Raw genomic sequence first — 20,557 nt, 5'->3', positions numbered from 1 at the left:
TCTTTTACTGTCAGAATATGGATCTGGTGACAGCTTGGCTCTCTGCAACTGTTTGGAAATCATGTATCTTAAGGAATTAGATTTGACAAAAAGATGTAAAAATTAAAAAAGGAATTCTCTGAGGATAAATGTACACAGACTTGAGAGAGAAAGGAAGATTTTCTAAAAATTAAAAATAAAACCTTTATAAAGAAAAAAAAGTCCCCTAACCAAAGAGTGACTATCTAGATGAAGACGTATGTATGTATAACACTTAATAATATTTGGTGCACCTAATTTAAAGATTTACATAGATTTTGATATTGAATTAGCAAATGATATCTTTGTATAGACACTGACAAAATACTTCATATAAGACAGAGTCTATCAAAGGCTATTTATAATCAAAAGCACTATTGCTATTTTCAAATTATTTTTATATTATCATTAAAATGATAGAATCATGGCTATTAGATTAAGATGGATTTAACACTGTAAACAGTAAATATCAACAAAGGCCCTTCTCCCCTGTAAAATAGGTAAAAGAAGATGAAAAAGCTAACCTATTCTATCTTGTTTGGTAAAAAGATGATTGAGGTTTACTTATAAGGAGATACAGCTACTCAGGTTTAGAAAACATGGATTCAAATACCTAAAGCCAATTTTATTTTTCTTTCAAATGTCCTGATGCATCAAGTAGCATTCCTGTTTTTGGCCATAAATCATAGTCCTAATATGACTGAAGAGCTACTAGGCCACAACAAAAACCACCACAACAAAAAACTGCAGGATTCTGTTCACTGTTTCTTAATTCATTCATTGATTAAAAAAAAGATTTTTTTTTGAAAAAGTTAAATCATTACTTAAGAAAGAGTAATTTCAATTTTCCTTGTCTGCACTAGAGATTTTTTTTTTAATATACTGAATCTTCTGCAGAATCAATAGGTTTAAAATGGATTTCCCTGCAAGAAAATGTACAATGTGGGAATATTGCCAGCAAAAGGATGGATGAACCAGAGTAACACAAAGTCTTTATAAATAGAAATCATCTGGGAGATTTTAAATACTAGGTCTATGAGGGGGAGTTTTATCTAAAACGTAGCATTCTTAATATGTATGAAATAATTAAACTGAAATCTTCTGCCCAATTTTCAAGCTGTATTTTATTATTTAATCTCTATCTTAAAAGCACATTGTACGCGTGATGTGACGTTTTGGAATTAAGTGGTAACTCTTGACAAAGCAGTTATTATCATGAGATAATTGACCTTACTTGAGAGTTAAGCATCCTGAGGCAAAGTTGAGTGTACTTAATCCTGGCAGGTTAATTATCTAGTGATTATGGAGCCTTGAAAGATATTACTCTTAAGAACCATTTGCAAGATGACACTATTCAAAAAAAACTTCTTAATTTAATAAAAATGAAAAACAAGAATAATAATAATCAAGTTCTTTTAGTCATGTATTGCTAGATAATGACTCCAAAGCAGCTTGCATTAGCAGGCATCAATGAATATAATTACCTACATGTAGGATGTCCTTTATTAAGCTGATTACATGTGAGTCTAGGTAACAAATGGTTGTCGCTGAATGAAAATGCTTTAAACTTTGAAGATGTCAGAAACAAATGCAAAATACAATGTTAACACTTAAAGAATTTATATATAAGGGTAGTTTCAGAACTACTTTAACAGAACAACCAATAAATTCAAATGTACAGTTTAAAAGTACAAAATGCGACTTAATAGCTTACCAAGAATTTTTAATAGAGGCAACACAGAAATTTATCTCTATTCATTTCTGAATCTTGGTAAAAAGTAAATCATGCAAGTCAAAATTGCAATGGGATGCTATATTACACCCACTAGGATGGCTACTGCCAAAAAAGGGGAAAATAAGTGTTAGCAAGGATGTGGAAAAATGGAATCCCTTGTGCATTGCTGGTGGGAATGTAAAATGGTGCAGCTGCTGTGGAAAACAATTTGGTGGTTCCTCAAGAAGTTAAACAAAGAATTATCATACCATCCAGCAATTCCAACTCTATATACCCCAAAAGTCCTGAAAGCAGGGACTTAGATACTTGTACATAGGTGTTCACAGCAGCAGCGTTATTAACAAAAGTCGACAGGTAAAAACAAACTTGAGTATCTATCAACAGATAAATGGATAAACAAAGGGGAAACTCTGATACATGCTACAACACGGATGAATCTTGAAAACATTATGTTAAGTGAAATAAGCCAGAGAGACAACTACTGTATGATCCTACTTATATGAGGTACCTAAAATAGTCAAATATATAGAGAAAGACAGGAGAACGTGGTTATGAGGAACTGGGGGTGGGGGCTAGGAGTTATTTAATGGGTACAGAGCTACTGTTTTGGAATGATGAAAAAGTTCTGTAAGTGGAGAGTGATGATGGTTGCACACCACTGTCAGTGTACTTACAGCCAATGAGTGAAGGGATTTATTTATACACTTAAAAATAGTAAATTTTATGTTAATATTTTTTACCATGATAAAAGAAAAGAAAGAAAGTAAACCACATCAGTTCATAATTTGTACTTTGTTTTTATTACATTAATGCAGCATTGGTATTCCCTTAGACACTTCTATTTTATCTCAGAATGAGCTCAACCAAATATTTTCAGATACTCTTTAGAGAAGAATATCCTTTTCCCTGGGCAAATCAGAGAAAAGAAATAGCGAGGGTTAGAGATGGGAAAAATCTGGTTTGTAAGTCATTACCATTGCGACTGTTAATTTTAACAATGAGAAAGAATAACCACCTAAAATTGTTAGGGATTATATTATTTAATACTTCAGAACAAGGATTTTGCTGACTGATAATAAATCTGGTCAGTATTATGCAATATTAGAATGCCTGAGAAAATGAATTCATAGTTCATTTAAAACATTTTTAAGCTATTAGAAAAAATTTAAAAGATCATCTAGTATTTCTACACAAATTCCTCACTTTATGTATGAGGAAATGGAAGGTACAGTGGTTGGCTAATAAATCAGAAAATTGATTAAATTTGAAATTTTTAATTGACAAAGTCTAAACATTTTATTAATATAGAAAGATACATCACTTGCTAATATTTAAAGTAGGGTCCAGACTTCTAGTGTGTGTATGTTCATATTTTAGAGTCTTTCTTATAGAACCAGATCCATAATTCATAGTTTATGAATTCCAGTTTCACTTTCTTGAAGCAGAGTCAAAATATAAAGACTTCTGTGAAGAACTCGAGTATAGATATTTATGGTTTCTTCTTCCTTTAAACTTTTGTAATTTTCATGCCCACATCTAATTCAAGAACAACTTTTTAAAGTGATTTGTCTTTATTGAGTTTTTCAACCAAACTTAATTCATTAAATTAATTCTCATTCTCTTTGCACTCACATTTTATCAGATTATATTCATTAAATAATTACATAATGAATACAAATTACTTACCAGATAAGAGCCTTTCTTTTTTTTAATGCAGACAATTTTGTACGGAAGAGAAGTAAGTTGGTATATCAGAGAACAGCCTAATAGTCTTCCCTTATTCACATGGCACTACTTATATTTTATCAAGGGAATGGAGAGTGCATGTTATTCAAGCAAATTAGTTAAGTGAAACATAGGAGAGGAATAATATCAATACTCCTAATAAGACTTTCAATAACAACGTAACAAAAATTGAGTACAGTTGAGAACAACACCAGTTTAAACTGCATGAATCCATTTACACACACATTTTTTTCAACAGTAAATACTATAGCATTACACGATATGTGGCTTGTTGGAACCTTGAGTGTAGGGGGCAGACTATAAATTATATACAGATTTTCAATTCTATTTAGGTTTGGCACCCCTAACTCCCTGTTTTTCATTTGTGGGTCAACAGTACTTTTCATGAGTCAAGCAGAAAACTTCACATGCACTAGAAAACCAGCCAGAGAACTGTTGTGTAATTGATTAAATGATGGTGTTTGTGGATACCCTATGTAACTTTAAAGCATTATTCAATGATAAGGTATGATAATTTTAATAGACCGTCAAGATTAAAACCCAGGATTATCAAAGCACTTCTCTCTGGCTTGATATTGCTGTTGAAATATAAGGGATCTTCCATGGAAATAACAGAAATTTGACACACGGTGAACAAAAAAAAAAAAAAAAAAAAGAACTTGGCACTTCATTGTTCTTCCTTGGTGAGGGGGTATCTCTTAATTTCCCTCACCTATTTCACAACTACATTTTAACACTGGTTCTTTGGAGCTTTTTACTTGAAAACTCTAGATTAATTTTCACATTTGTAAACTTATATAAATGGAATCATATAGTACGTATTCATCTAAAATAGCTTTAAGGTATAATTCACATACAATAATCTGCACAAATTAAAGCATCTAATTAGATAAGCTGTGACACACATAACAACTTCTGAAACCACAATCACGATCAAGATAAGGAACACATCCATTATGTCCAAAAGTTCTGTCTTGTCCATTTGTGATCACTGCCTTGCAGCCCAATGATGGATCTGCTTTCTGTCGCTATAGTTTGCGTTTTCTGGAATTTGAATGGAGTCACACAGAATGTACTTTTTGTCAGGCAGCTCATCTTTCACCCAGCGTTAAGTATTCTGAGATATATCCATTTTGATGCAAAAATAAATAGTTCATTTTTTAAAACAGTTGAGCCGTATTCTAATATATGGCTATATCACAATTTGCTTATCCATCCACAGGTTGATGGATATTGAGTTGTTTCCAGACTTTGGGTATTACAGGTAAAACTTCCTATAAGCATTTGTCTTTGTGTTTACATAGACATATGCTTTCATTTCTCTTGGGTGAACAGCCAGGAGAAGGATAGCTAAGTCACATGTTGGGTGCATATATAACTTAGTATGAAACAGGGAAACTGTTTTTCAAAAAATTATCATTTTGCATTCCCGCAAGGAGTATGTGACAGTTTTACTAGCTCCATAACCTGCAAATATTTGGTATGGTCAAACTTTTAAATGTTGGACATTCAAATAGCTGCACAGTTTTCTGTTGTATGGATTGAAGCTTGCTTTTTTGGATATGGATATTTAATTGCTACAGCAAGATTTGTTAAAAAGACTATTCTCCATAGAATGGCTTCTGAAACTTTGTTAAAAAAAATCATTGTTGGTCTATCTCTGAACTATCTCTTCTGTTCCATGGATCTATTTGTCTGCCGATCTATTTGTCTATCTTTAAGCCAATGCCACATTGTATTGATTACTGTAGCTTTATAGTAAGTCTTGAACCATGTAGTGTAGGTCCTCTGATTCTTTTTTCAAAAGTTGGTTTGGCTACTCTAGTCCAGTGTTTCTTTATATTAACTTTAGAATAAGCTTGTTGACTTCTACAAAACAAACAAAAAGTGTGCTGGGATTTTTATTAAAATATGTTGAATACACAGACCAACTTGAAGAGAACCAACACATTAACAAGAGTCTTAAAATCAATGACCATGCTCTCTCTCTCCATTTACTTAGTTCACTAAAAATTTTTCTCAATATTTTGTAGTGTTTAGTATATACGATTTGCGTATATTTTATTAGACTTATCCCAAAGTATGTTATACATTTTTATGGTAATGTTAATAGTAATTTCTGAGTGTTTGCTGTAGAATTACATGTAGAAAAACATGTAGAATTACAACTGGTTTTTGTATGTTTATCTTGTATCCCAAAACCTTGCTAAACTCTTATTTTTAACAGCTGTTTGTAGATTTCATAGGACTTTCTAAAAAGATGATCATGGTGTTTGATAAGAGAGACAGTTTTTCTTCTTCCTTTCTAATCTGGGGGTGTTTTTCATGCCTTTAATAAGGCACTGGCTAGAACCTTGAGTACAGTGTTGAATAGATGTGGAGAGGGTGAACATCCTTGCTTTGTTCCTGACTTTATAGGAATGTATTGAGTCTTTAATCAGTAAGTATGATGTTAGCTGTACATTTTTTTGTGAATGTCCTGTACTGGGTTGATGAAATTCCCTTCTATCCTTGGTACTCTGAGGGCTTTTTATCAGGAATGGATATTGAATTCTGATAAATGTGTTCTTCTGTGTCTGTTATGATAATCATGCTTTTTGTTTTCTATTTATACTGTGAATTATATTGATTGGTAAACCAATCCTATAGTCCTGGTCATGATGAATTATCCTTTTTGCATTTACTGGATTTGATTTACTAAAATTATCTTAAGAATTTTTACATCTTTGTTTATGAAGGATTTTGGTCCATAATTTTCTTTTCTTGTAATTCTCTGTTTGCTTTTGGTAGTGTTTCCTCCTCTTCCATTTTTCTGGGATAGTTTCTGTAGAACTGGTATTATTTATTCCTTAAATGTGTGGTAGAATTTAACACTGAAGCAAAGTGGCCCTTGTGGGATTTTTTTTGTGTACGTGTGTGGGAAGGATTTTAACTAAAATTCAATTTATGTAATATATAACCTGTATGTCTCTATTTCTATTTCTTTGTGAGTGTGCTTTGGTACTTTATGTCTTTCAAGGAATTTGTCTATTACATAAAAGCTGTCAAATACAGATCTTCCTCATCTTACAATGATGTAATGCCCAGACAAACCCAGCGCAAGTTGAAAATATCATTAAGTCAAAACTGCATTTAATACAGCTAACCTACCAAACATCGTAGCTTTGCCTAGCCCACTTAAATATGCTTAGAATGCCTACATTAGACCATAGTTAGGCCGAACCATCTAACACAAAGCCTATATTATAGTAAAGTTTTGAATATCTCATGTAATTTATTGACTGCTGTACTAAAAGTGAAAAGCACAACGGTTGTACGCGTACAGAATGGTTGTTAAGTGTATGGGTTGTTTACTGCCGAGGCTGTGTTGCTGACTAGGAGCACTGGCTTTTGCCACTGCCCAGCAGCAAGACGGTATTGTACTGCATTATGCTAGCTTGGGGAAAAGATCAAATATGAAAATTCAAAGTAAGGTTTCTACTGAATGCATATTGCTTTCACACCATTGCAAAGTTGGGGACCATATGCATATTGGGATAATATTATTGGAAGAGACCACAGGAGCTTCACGCTAGACTAATTTTGCCCCAATAGTATTCTGACTACTCAATCTGAAGCCCCATGAATTATGAGGTTATCTACTCTGGCTAGTAGAATAAGAAGGGTTACAGGCTCTGTGTGCACTCTGAGGATGATTCCCTCAGATCTTTTCAGGCGGTTCTTTTCCCAGCCTTCATTAGTTTCCTCACACATTTGTGCTGATCAGTACTCAGATGAAAAACTTGGGTGGGATTCTGCAGATTTCCTGTGTTCTCTCTTATGCAGCTCTTTCCTTTCTGGTACTATGAATTGCAAACTGCAGCTGTCTAGCTTTAGATTTCCTGAACTTCCAGCTCTGGCTCCTTAATTCAAAGAGACTCAACTTGGGTTCTTCTCTGTGCAATGGCCTGGAAATTCTCTCCCAGCGGTAAGTTGGGGTAATCACAGGGGTCATCTCATTTATTTCTTGTCCCACAAGGATCACTGTCCTTCATTACCTGCAAAGAGACAGCCTTGGTGGACAAGGCCTTTTTTTTTTTTTTTTGGGGGGGGGGATATATTGAGGTTATCAGACAAGCTTTAAAGCATCATTACTATTATGCAATCCTATGAAAGGGAAAGTGGTATCAAGGCAGAAAATAAGAGCCCAAGTGTGTTTGGTTTTAGGTAAGTGTTCACATTTTGAGAATTTAAATCAAGCACAGTAGATCTGAGGAGTTTTTTTGATGGGAGGAGGGGGAGACAGATGAAACAATCCTATATATATTCCCTGAGAAACATATTTCACACCTCATCGCAATTTAGAAATAAAATGTCCCCTTTTCCCCTAGAAAACCGAAGATAGTTTATGATTACTAGAATATTCAAGGAGAACAATGGGATAAAGATAAGATTAAACAACACCATACTTGCTTTTTATAATCATATATGGTATCACTGTTATTTATCCTTATTAAATTTCATCACTCAACTGATATTTCTATGACAATTTTTGAAAGTCTCATTTTGACATTCAACGTACTTGCTTTTTGTTAACATGTTTCATTATTTGCATTCTCTGCATTTGCATTACCTGCAAATACAGCTTTATCCGAATCATTGATAGTTAACTTGAGCAAAGCTCAGGGTAAACACTGAGGCATAGCACTAGAAGTCTATTAATTTATCAGAAGACTTTCTGAGATTGGCTCAATAAAAATATCAAAAATATCTAACTGCCCTGTATCTAATATTTATTATTCTATAATCCATATTATGACAAATTGTCTCAAATATACCATACTCCCACTGTTAATTGGTCTGCCGTAACAGGTACTATGAATCTGTTGAAATGAATTTAAATGAATAGCAATCATACCAAAAAAGTAAAAAGTTATCCTGACATGACTTGTAGCCATGAAGAAGTTTGTAATTTTACTACTTCCTTTTCTAGGTAGGGAAAAAGAATTTAATAATCTGCCTAAGTTCTAGTCAAACTTTAATTTTAGTCATTTGTAGAATCAATGATTTCTTAAAAAACTGTGGTAAAATATAAAATATAATTTTACTATTTTAATAATTTTAAGTGTTCAATTCAGTGACATTAAATATACTCACAATGCTGTGCAGTCATCACCACTATCCATTTCCAGAACTTTTCTGTCATCAAAATAGAAGCTTTGTACTCATTAAATAATAACTCCCAACTTTCTCTTTCCCCCAGTGCCTGGTAACCACAAATGTGATGTCTTCCTCTATGAATTTGACTATTCTAGGTATTTATGTAAGTGGAATTCTTACAGGATAATCCAATAGTTGTCTGCTTGTCTCTGGCTGATTTCACTTGACCCAATGTTTTCAAGGTTGATTCATGTTGTACCATGTATCAGAATTTGTATGTATATATCAAATTTTGTTTATCTATTCATCTGCTGAAGAACACATGGTTTGTTTCCAATTTTTGGCTATTGTAAATAATGCTGCTAAACACTGGTAATATGAGTATTTGAATTCATTATTTGAAGTTTTCTGGGTTATACCTAGAAGTTGAATTGCTGGATCATATGGTAATATATCTATGTTTAACTTTTTGAGGAACCACCAAACTGTCTTTCACAGCAGCTGCACCATTTTATATTCCCATAAGCAATGCACAAGGGAATTTCTCTGCATCCTTGTCAGGACTTGTTATTTTCCATTTCTTGACAACAGCCATTCGAATGCGTGTCAAGTAATACCTCATTTTGGTTTCATGTGTACTTGTCTAATTATTAGTGATGGTGAGTATCTTACCATGTGCTTATTGGCCATCTGCACATCTTCTTTGGAGAAATGCTTATTTAAGTCCTTTCACCATTTTTGGATTGAGTTGTTTTCTTATTGTTGAGATACATATTCTGGTTATTAATCCCTTATCTGATATATTATTCGCAAATATTTTCTCTCATCCATGGGGTGTCTTTTCACTTTCTTGATAATGCCCTTTGATGTACGAAACTTTTCAATTTTGATATAGTCCAAATTTTTTTTCTGTTGATTGTGCTTTTGGAATTTTTTTCCCCAAAACAATTGAAGACAACTTTGATATCATCTGCATTTTCTGCAAACGTAATCATTCTTGGGCCTCTATTCTTTTCTATTCTCCTATGTCTCTGCCAAACCTTTAGCATTATTTCCTGGTTATATAAATGCTTTCCATCTTTTTTACATGTGTTTTACAAATGTGAGCTCTTATTAAAGAGTCTTCTGTGTGCTCTGCAATTTTTTTTTTTTTTGGCTCCTCTTCATTTTCTTTTTAATTAAGGTCATTTGAGATTCTAAAGTCAGAATTGAATTTTTGATGGTATTCAATCCTCTCAAGCTGTCTTTACATCTAAAATCTCATTCCTTGGAATAATATTTATCTACTAAAACAGTTTTAAAGTTTGTCTTCTTAAAATCTAGAGTATATATTAAGTATTGCCATTCTGATTTTTCCTGACTGTAAAGAACTGAGTTCAAGTATAAATTTCTCCTAATGATTCTCAGACCACCATACTGAGGATGTTATTTAAAGAGGTAGAGTAGGACTTTTACTAGGTACTTCCTTTACCCTTCAGAAAATAAAACTGGCAATAGGGAAAATGTAAAACAAAAGATTTTAGTCAAATGAGACTTCTATTTGAACAGATAGATACCTGGGAGATCATGGTTTTTACAACTGTTTCTTGCCATTTTGTCACTTTGTGAATCATCAAGAATGTAGCATTTTCTTCAACTGGTTAGTGCCTTTAAAGATATTCACACCATACTATTTTTACAAATAACTCATAAACTATTTCCAGCTCAAAATTTATGTTACTCTAGGCAGACATCACAGTTACCTTATTTAGATACAAAATCAGTGAACATAATCAAACTATGTTAGGACCATAGAATTTGAATCAGAAAGGACTTCTGGGATAATTAATACAACACCTTCACTTTACACATAAAGACTATGGCATTCAAGTCAAGTGATACTGCTCAGGTCACATGAAGATACACTAAAAGTCTCTCTCTTTCTTTTTTCCTATTTCATGGATTTTTAAAGTCTACTGGTTAGAAAGAAGCCATGAATGTTACATAAGCAAAAAAAGTTATTTTCCACTAATTTATAATGAAAGTATATTCTTGGTAAAAAGAAACAGCTGCAAAAGTTTAAATGAACCTTCACTTCAACACCTTCAAATACAACATACAAATATTAGGAAAAATGATACTATTAATAAAGAAATTTAATACAAATCACAATAATCCAACATTTTACTCATACCTTATTAAGTTAAGTTAGACTCAGACTTTGAAGAGGTACTTAACTTCATGAAACATTAATTTTAGTTAGATGTCTCTTACCTTAATTCATAAAAATTTCATAAGAAAAACATTATTTTCCTGGTCAGAAAACAAATTAGTTGATGTCAAGAGCTAAGGAGGAGGCAAAGGGTTGACTGAAAGAGGTGATGAAAATGTTTTTTATCTTGCTTGTGGTCACAGGCACATGACAAGTAAGTATTTGCAAACAAAAACTCACAGAAATGTACAATAAGAAGAGTGAATTTTACTATATGTAAATTATAAGCCTCAATGACCTAACTCTTTAAAAGACCAATTTTTTACTATATAAGAAGTTAGTATATTCTGAAGGAAATATTGAAAATACTGAGGTAGAGTGGTCTAAATTGAGGCAGTTTTACTATGTAATTCTCAAGAATTTTACGCGAATATTTAGGTTTTTTATATATTTCTAAACATATGCACAAACCAGAAACCAAAACAACCAGGTAGTTTTATAAAAAAAGTAACTCACCGTCTCATTTCCAAAAAGTATGTCAACATAAGGCATAACTTTCATCAACGGTTCTTTGAAGAACTGACTAATAAATGGTGCAGACAGATTCAAAGTGAAAATTCTGTTATTTTCAGAAGCATGGCGGGCCACTTTTAATACGGACTCCGGGGAAACTGTGAGAAAAAAACCCTGGATAAAGAAAAAAAGGAAGGAAATCAGAAGCGCAATCTCCACAGAGTCACTCTCAGTGAGAGTAAAAGAAATCTACACAAAATACAAAAGCCCACATAACATAAACTTTAATAATACAGTTATAAGATGCAACGCAAAAAACAGCAGCATTTGATTGGGAGAGAAGTTTATCATTTGAGTACTGTATGCTTGATGTGTGCCATTATATCAGAGAATAGGACGTTATTTATTTCATATTAGATTGCTATACTCAAAACTGAAAGATTTCTCGGAATCTACATTAAAAAAGTATTCGAAACGTTTCATTCAGGACAATAATTACTTTTAAATTAGAGTAATAGTAACAAAGGCAGATTGGATCTTTATAGCTCCTTACAAATAGTTTAGATTCTTATAAGTGACTTGGTATTTACTTAAAAATGCAATTAGCTTACTAATATCATAGCTTGTTACTTTATGAGACATCTATATTGAATTAAAAAAATTTTTTAGGGGGGGTGTGGAGGAGAAGGTAATCTGATAGACTGATTGATTGATTGACTGATTTAAATGGCGGGGATTGAACCCTGGGGACTGAACCCAGGACCCAGTCATGCAGTCTACCACTGAGCTATATCCTCTCCCCTATTACTGAATTTTTAAGGAAGATTCTGAATTAGAATTTTCAAATAATGAGAAAATAATTCAGTAAGGAAACAGAAAAATATTTTAATTAAAATTTCATTGAGGAAAGCTATCTTTTAAAATGCCATTTACCTATATCTTAAACATTAGTAAAAGTCTTTAAAAAATATACATATATGTGCTTTCTAGATGAAAGAAAGTATAAACAAAGACATGGATGCTTATATAAGAATTTAGTTTATTTCATTTTAAAAAATTTTATTTTTGGGGGGAGGTAATTAGTTATATTTATTTAATGGAGGTACTAGGGATTGAACCGAGGACTTTGTGCATGCTAAGCACCTGCTCTAACACTGAGCTATAACCTCCACCTAGGGATTTAGTTTAGATGGTGCACAAGTGAATGATGGAGCACACAAAGAGCAAAGGAAGATAAAATTTGAAAGGTCAGCTGAGTTAAGTACACAAAGGACCCTGAGTGGCGGGTCAGGAGTCTATTAGGTGGGGTGGGGATGAATGATGGGTAATGAAGTTTTCCTTGTAAGAAAAGAATAACAAGCTTATAGAAGAATTCAGAGGAAGGTTAATCTGGACAGCAACAGTCAATAAAAGCCTGCATGTGGCTCTGTGTAAGGAAACAATACTGGGAGTATTACATACTGCACTTAGTACCTGTTTAAGATGTGGGAAACAAAGGAGAAAAGAGTCCAAAGATTACTAAGATTTTGAATCTGGTTCTACAATTAAGAGAAACAGAAAAACCCAGACGAAAACCTGGCTTAGACATAAAAGAAAGTCTGTAGTTGTGATCACACTACGTTTGAGATGTTAAGGGACCTCCAAATATTTATCAGAAAGTTGGACTCAGGAGAAAGGCTGTGGAAGAAGGTGACGGTAAAAGGGGAGTTGTAATTACCAAGAAAGAGAATGAAGAAAAACAAGAGGGCAAAGGACAGAATTGGGAGAAACAAAAACCAGGGAAGAGTGGAAAGAGAAAAAGTAAAGGAGAGTCCAAGAGGAAGGCAAATGGCAAGAGAAGAAGGACTGAGTAAAAAATCACAGGATTTGATGATTAGGAGAAAGTACTTATGGTATCAAGGTAAAGTCAGAGAGTTAAAAAAAATGGTGAGAAAGTAAGGGTAAGGATTATAAATTATTTAGGGACCTTTATCATTGAATAATAATAGAAGCATCTGATTTGCTGAGCAGTTCTTACATTTCAGGCAAAGCTCTATGTATATTCAACTTATTCATCACTTTTTCCTTACGTCAAACCTATGAGGTAGATACCGTTATTAAAAGAAGGCAAGATAGGAAAGTCAAGAAACGCTTCCCAGGTCATACAGCTTATATGTGATAGGGCTTGAATTCAAATGACTCCAGAGATAACGTCCTTACTTTGAATAGACAATAGAGAAGAAAACAAGAGAAAGATATTTTTAGTGAGAGAAGTAGAGTAGGGGAGTTGTTTTTAGGAGGGAGAAAATTCGAGCATTTTTGCTTTTCAATGAAAAGGATCTAGTAGAGAAACAGAAGAATGAAGTGGGGGTGGGGGAGGTGCGGAGAGGAGATCATTAAACAGAGCAAGGGACCAGAGGAAGTGAGAACAATGGGAACCAGAAGGGAAGAGCTCGCTTATAAACGTGAGAAATAACCTTCAAATATAAAAGAAACTTATTTTAAAAGTTATTTAAGAAAGCTATTGAAAGATTCACTTATAACTGAAGGACTAACCACTTCCATCATGCAAACTCAAAAAATTTAAAGAGACAACAAGATTTTTTTCCATTATTTTCAAACTTCAAACTGAATATTAAAATACTAAAATATTAATTTTGTGGCAGGAGTCATGTGTTCTGGGATCCATGTATGAAAGGGTTATTGCTCTTATAAGTCCTGAGATATTAAGAGAGAATTTTAAACTATAATTGTCTCTTGGTAAAGTAATGCTAATGAAATTCTAATAAAAACGTTTCCCAAAAACAATAATATGAAATTTTGTCATCATTTAAAAATTCTAATCCAAATTCTTTACTGATATCCAACTGTTCTAAAAGTAGCAGATCTTAGTATTACGTAAAATTATTTAATGTTTTCATTTTACTTTTTTAACCAAATACTATGTCACTTGCAAACTATGATCATCCAAGCTGCTTTGCTATTTCTGTCACTTGGAGAACTAAAATGAACAGTTTATACAGCATCTTGTCTCCATAGTAATACGTATGTACTTGCTTTTTAGTTTTCATTTAATGAGGAGGGTTTAAAGGTCCCCCTCTCCTTATTTCTCCCCAAACAGTTTCAGCATGAAATAAAAACCTCCCAGAGCTAGCTTTCTGCCAGCTGTGGATTAACCACAGACAGCCATAGAATGGTCTACATAAATAGTAACCTGGTCAAATAATTAGGCTTCTCACCAACTTCAGACTGAAAATGTGATCTGTGCTAAAATACATCTGATTGTAATTTAAAGTATAGAACAGTATGCCCCTGAGTCTAAATTAGGCCTCATTCCAAATGTGTGTATGTTGTATGTGTGTTTTACTTTAAAACGCAACAAAAGAGTATTGCGATGTGGACAGTATAACTTCCTTTTGTGAATTTTACAAAGAATATACAAAGAAAAGATCAGCTTTTAAATAGGGCAAATTCACAATTCAAATTAATTCCATTTTTGAATAATCTCTTGTTTCTCTTTAGGTAAATATTTAGCATTTAAACAATTTAGGATTTGTGCTCTGTTTGAGTGTGAAGACTAAAAATTGATGCCAATCATAATTTTTCTTCTAGATTTATACCCTTTGTTAGGCCACACATTCCAGACTACTTTATCACCAAAAATAAAAACAGTGCCACTATAACATTTTTTTCAAGTGTCAGGTTTGTAATAAAAATAGGCCAATAGTTTATACAGCCATAGTTTAGAAAAATACTTTATATAATCAACAAAATCTTGTGATTTTCTAATCACAGATTTCAGTTAACACAACAGTTAACCCTGCCACTCTTTGGCCTGACAAGCGCCCACAAGCAAGGCAGGTTCTAACAGTAAGAGGCTGGACAAGATTAATCAGAATTGAGGGTGAAGTAAGACAATTTTATCCATTAAAATGGAAACCAAAACAACACAAAAAGATAAGAGTAGAAGGGACGGGGAAAGAGCAAGGTAGAGTTGAAGAACTACTTTAGCAGAGCCAGACTTAAAGCTTGGAAATCCCAAGTAATAGATTTGTCATTCAACCACTCTCAGGATTTCTCAGGGTAGTTTAAATATGGGAGAATCTAAGTAACTGAACTGTTTAAAAATACTAAAAGAAAAGGAACTGTTTTTTTTTTTTCCTCTTTACCACTGTTTACCTCAATTTAGGGCGATCATTTAGGGTTCTTTTTAATTGTCCTTAACTAAGAGCATAAACTCTTTTAAATAATTTCCAACTGAGGAATATACATGTGTGTGCATGCAAAGGTACACACATACCTATGTAAAGTTTAGGAATTTATAACTCTTGGACATATAAGAATATTAACTCAAAAGAAAATAAAGTTGCATAGAGTAACCATGCCTTATAATTATGAACTGTGAATACACAAAGATATGGGGAGGCAGGAAAACCTTTTGTTTAATACTCCGATCAGAATATAACAGGGCAGAAATATTATATTGTTTTGAAACATTCAGACCAGCATTTTTAACCTATTTGGGTCTATGTAGATACACATATGTATAAAATTTTACATGCAGTGGCCATAAGGGTGGGTCAGTAACTCACTGAGGTGCATCTATAAATGATGGGTAAGCACTGCATTTGACTGAAGTTTAAGAATTTTTAATTTCGTTTCTTTTCTCACAAATACAGAACCACATAAAATTCCAGTTTGATTAAAGAGTTGTTTTTCTTTTCTAAAAAACATACACAATCTGTAATGAAATAGAAACATAGAAACAATTATCAAATTTCTGGAGTGGAAATAACTTCCAAGCCTAGACAGCGAAGATTATCTAAAGGTTTGCTACATAAAAATTAAAACCTTCAGTTGGTTGTCTTCCAATTCCAGAAGAGAGGAAAAAAAGTTAGCAAAAGACCAGGAAAAACATCTATGACAAAGGGTTAATATCTTTCTTCTATGAAGAACTTTAAAAATAAATTAAAAATTAAACAAACATTAGGATATCAATAGGTAAATGAGTCAGGAACATGAAAAAGCATTCCATTAAAAGAGAAAGGAAAATACACTAGCAAATAAAGAGACAAGTATTCCTCTCTAGCAGTTAAAGAAACAACATGGTATTGTCAAAAAAACAGGGAATAGAATATTCCCAAATTTATTCTATAAAGCCACCATTACCCTGAGACCAAAATCAAAGACACCACAAAAAAAAAAAAAAAAAAGAATTGCAAGCCAGTATTTCTGATGACTACAAATGCAAAAATCCTCAACAAAATATTAGCAAATCAACTTTAACAAAATACAAAGAAGATCATACAGCATGATTTACAGGGATGCAAAAGTGATTCAATAGTCACAAATCAATCAGTGTGATAAACACATTAACAAAAAGATAAAAATCATCTTAATAGACCCAGGAAAAGTACTTGACAAAACTCAATGTCCATTCATGATAAAAACCCTCATCAGAGTTGGCATAGAAGGAACATATCTCAACATAATAAAGACTATTTATGACAAACCTACAGGCAACATCATACCCAACGGTGAAAAGCTGAAAGCCTTTCCTCTAAAATCAGGAACAAGATAAGGGTGCCCATTCTCACCACTTTTACTTAACACTGTACTGGAAGTTCTAGCCACAGCAATCAGACAGGAAGAAGAAATAAAAGTCATCCAATTTGGAAGGGAAGAAGTAAAACTCACTATTTGCAAATGACATAATACTATATATAGAAAACTCTAAAGTCTCCACCAAAAAGCTAATAGAACTAATAAATGAATTCAGTGAAGTTGCAGGATACAAATAATACACAGAAATCTGTTGCTCTTCTACACACTCATAATGAACTATCAGAAAGAGAACACAAGAAAACAATCTCATTTAAAATTGTATCAAAAATAAAATACCTAGAAATAAACTTAACCAAGGAGGTTAAAGACCTATACCCTGAAAGACTTTGAATTGCCAAAGCAATGTGAAGGTACAGAGCAACAAAGCTGGAGGGATCATGCTCCTTGACTTCAGACTATACCACAAAGCTACAAGTAATCAAAACGGTAAAATACTGGCACAAAAACAGACACATAGACCAATGCAATAGAATACAGAGCCCAGAAATAAACCCACGTGCCCATGGTAAATTAATCTACCACAAAGGAAGCAACAATATACAATGCAGAAAGGCACTCTCTTCAAAGGTGTTCCTGGAAAAAGTGGATAGTTACATGTAAAAGAATGAGATCAGAACGTTTCCTCATACCATATACAAAAGAAACTCAAAATGGATTAAGGATCTAAATGTAAGTCCTGAAACCATAAAACTCCTAGACAAGAAAAATATGCAAAACACTCTTACATTTCTCCAAACAAGATGTACAGATAGCCAACAGGCACATGAAAAGATGCTCAACATTGCTAACTATCAGAGAAATGCAAATCAAAACACAATGAGATATCACCTCACACCTGTCAAAACAGCTATCATCAAAAAGCCTACAAATCACAAATATTGACAAGGATGTGGAGAAAAGGGAACACTTGTACACTGCTAGTGGGAATGTAGTTTGGCGCAGCCACTGAGGAAAACAGTATGGAAGTTCCTCAAAAAACTGAAAATAGAACTACCATATGATCCAGTAATTACAGTGCTGGATACATATATCTGAAGAAAATGAAAACAGTAATTTGAAAAGCTACATGCACCCCAATGTTCACAGCAACACTATGTACAATAGCCAAGACATGGAAGCAACCTAAGTGTCATTAACTAACGAATGGATAAAGAAGATGTGGCATAGGTATATGATAAAATACTACTCAGCCATAAAAAGGAATGAAATCCTGTCATTTGCAACAATGTGGATGGACCCAGAGGGTATTAGGCTTAGTGAAATAAGTCAGAAAGAGAAAGACAAATGCTTCATGGTATCATTTACCTGTAGAATCTAAAGTAACAAAACAAATGATCATATATAACAAAATAGAAACAGACATACAGATATAGACACTAAACTAGGGATTACCAGTGGGGAGAGAGAAGCAAGGAGGGCAAGACAAGGGTATGAGACTAAGAGATATGAACTACTATGTATAAAATAGATAAGCAACAAGGATATATTGTATAGCACAGGGAAATGATAGCCATTATTTTGTAATAACGTTAATGAAATATAATCTATTAAAAATAGAATCACTGTGTTGTATATCTGAAATGTATATATTTTCAGATATACTTATATATTATAAATATTATAAAACTATACTTCAATTTAAAAAATGACATACATAAAATATTTTAAAAAGAAGCATGAGTAACTCAATGGTAGAGAAAGGCTGGTGAAAGTAATACATTAATACTGCTGGTGGGAGTGCAACTGACACTGCTTTTCAGAAAATAATTTGAAAATACACGAGGAATTATAAACAAATTAACACTCTTTGACCCAATAACTCAGAGTCTACATTAAGGAAATAATCCCAAATATGGAAAATACACAATTAGGAACATAACAGTATATCATTTATTTCATTGAAAACTTGGGAACAATGTAACAGAGGAATGAAAAGTCAAGTAAGAATTAGCATGTGTACGTATTCTAAATCTGGTTATTGACAATTTAAAATGTGGCTAATGTAACTGAAAACCTGAATTTTTAATTTAATTTTAAGAAGCCACATGTAGCTAATGAACACATGCAATGTGGTTAGTGTGACTGTGGAACCAAAGTTTTAATTTAATTTAATTAAAATCTTTTAAATGAAAGCAGTACAAAATATTTTTCTGCTGAACACGATTTTATTATTTTGGAAGGGTTACATTTCAACTGTTGACAACTGAGTGACTGAGCTGACTGTAAATGTAACATAGACACCAATTTCAAAGACTTAGGATGAAAAAAGAATGTTAAAAATACAATTAATAATTTTATATGGTAACACACTGAAATGAGAACTATTTTAGACATTTTAAGTTAAATAAAATATATTATTAACATTAATTTTACCTATTTCATTTTACTTTTTTAATGTGGCTACTAGAAAATTTTAAACTATTTTTGTGGCTTGTATTGTATTTCCATTGGACAGTGCTGTTCTAGAGAATACTTTGAAGATAAAAAAATAATGACTGAAAACTAAGTGGCAGACTAAAAACTGTTTATGCTACATAAATGTTAAGTGAAACGTAAGATACACAAGTAGTGTGTACAAAGCAAGGTTATAAACTATATTATATTAATAGGAAAAGAAAACTGGAAGACAATGTTCCAAAAGTAAAAATGGTTAAGTTTGAATAGAAAAACTATGGATAATTTTTAATATTTTTTAATTTTTCAAATTCTGGTAAAGTGGTTTGATTAGTCTCTGATTACTGTTTAAAAGATAAAAATATTTGATTCACTTGAATTAAATCTCAGTATAAACAAAAGATGTTTATAAATAGTGAGAATTTTAACTCAATAAACATGAATAAAAACAGATGAACACCTGGGAGTAAGTCTTCATTACTTCTTCAAGTAGACAGACGGCTAAAAAACAGAACAAACTAAATATGAGATCAGTGACTTGAGTTAAGAATAAACCACTATCCATAGAAACAAAAGAGAAAATAAAGGAGAATGTATGGTAACAGAAAAATATTTGGACAACCAGAGAGCTCCACCAAACTTGACTAGCACTGATGAGGGAGGGCTCAGAGTACCAGATGCTGTATTTCAAGATGTACTACTGTTGTCTGTTCTAAAGAACATAATTAGTCTGTTTTTCATGACATAACGAAGGTGCCATAGTAACACTAGTCAGAGAACAGGGTTGAGAGAATTAATAAATTAGAAGCCAAAAATAACAAATACAAAAACCACATAGCACGTTTTCTTCCTTTTAATGGGTCCTACAAGATTTGCAAATCTCTCAGAGAGTACAAAATGTATTTCCTTGTAGGAGTGGGAGGATCAAATATGAATTCTGACAAAGCAGAGTTTCTGTTTGCTTGTAAGAAAAATACTGACTTTGACAAACATTAAGACAACGTATAAATCGTTTACAATTACAGTGTTATGAATATGCACTACTTGATAGCAATGACAGCAATAGAATCACTAAAAGAAAGCTAGACCAGATAAAGTAGTGATGCTCTAAAGCGTACGTTACCACTGACTGAATGTAACACATCAGTGGAAAAGCATAATCCACCTAGATCTTCCTGCCTGTGTGGCTGCTTTTGGAAGCATCAACAAAATCACCC

General features: G+C 32.8%; 1 protein-coding gene across 3 annotated transcripts in view; it reads right to left on the bottom strand.

The window, feature by feature from the left end:
- ADK (adenosine kinase) overlaps nucleotides 1–20,557 on the bottom strand; it is a 413,194-nt gene that overhangs the window by 119,908 nt on the left and 272,729 nt on the right. For all 3 annotated transcript variants that reach the window (XM_006173420.3, XM_032491568.1, XM_006173421.3), the window contains one exon: nucleotides 11,346–11,516. In XM_006173420.3, the coding sequence (XP_006173482.1) occupies nucleotides 11,346–11,516 (171 nt within the window). The remainder of the gene's footprint in view (nucleotides 1–11,345; nucleotides 11,517–20,557) is intronic.

Source organism: Camelus ferus, chromosome 11 (assembly GCF_009834535.1).
Source record: "Camelus ferus isolate YT-003-E chromosome 11, BCGSAC_Cfer_1.0, whole genome shotgun sequence".
Classification (NCBI taxonomy): Eukaryota; Metazoa; Chordata; class Mammalia; order Artiodactyla; family Camelidae; genus Camelus; species Camelus ferus.
Note: the sequence above shows the minus strand (reverse complement) of the source record. Positions and strands in the feature narration are given on the sequence as shown.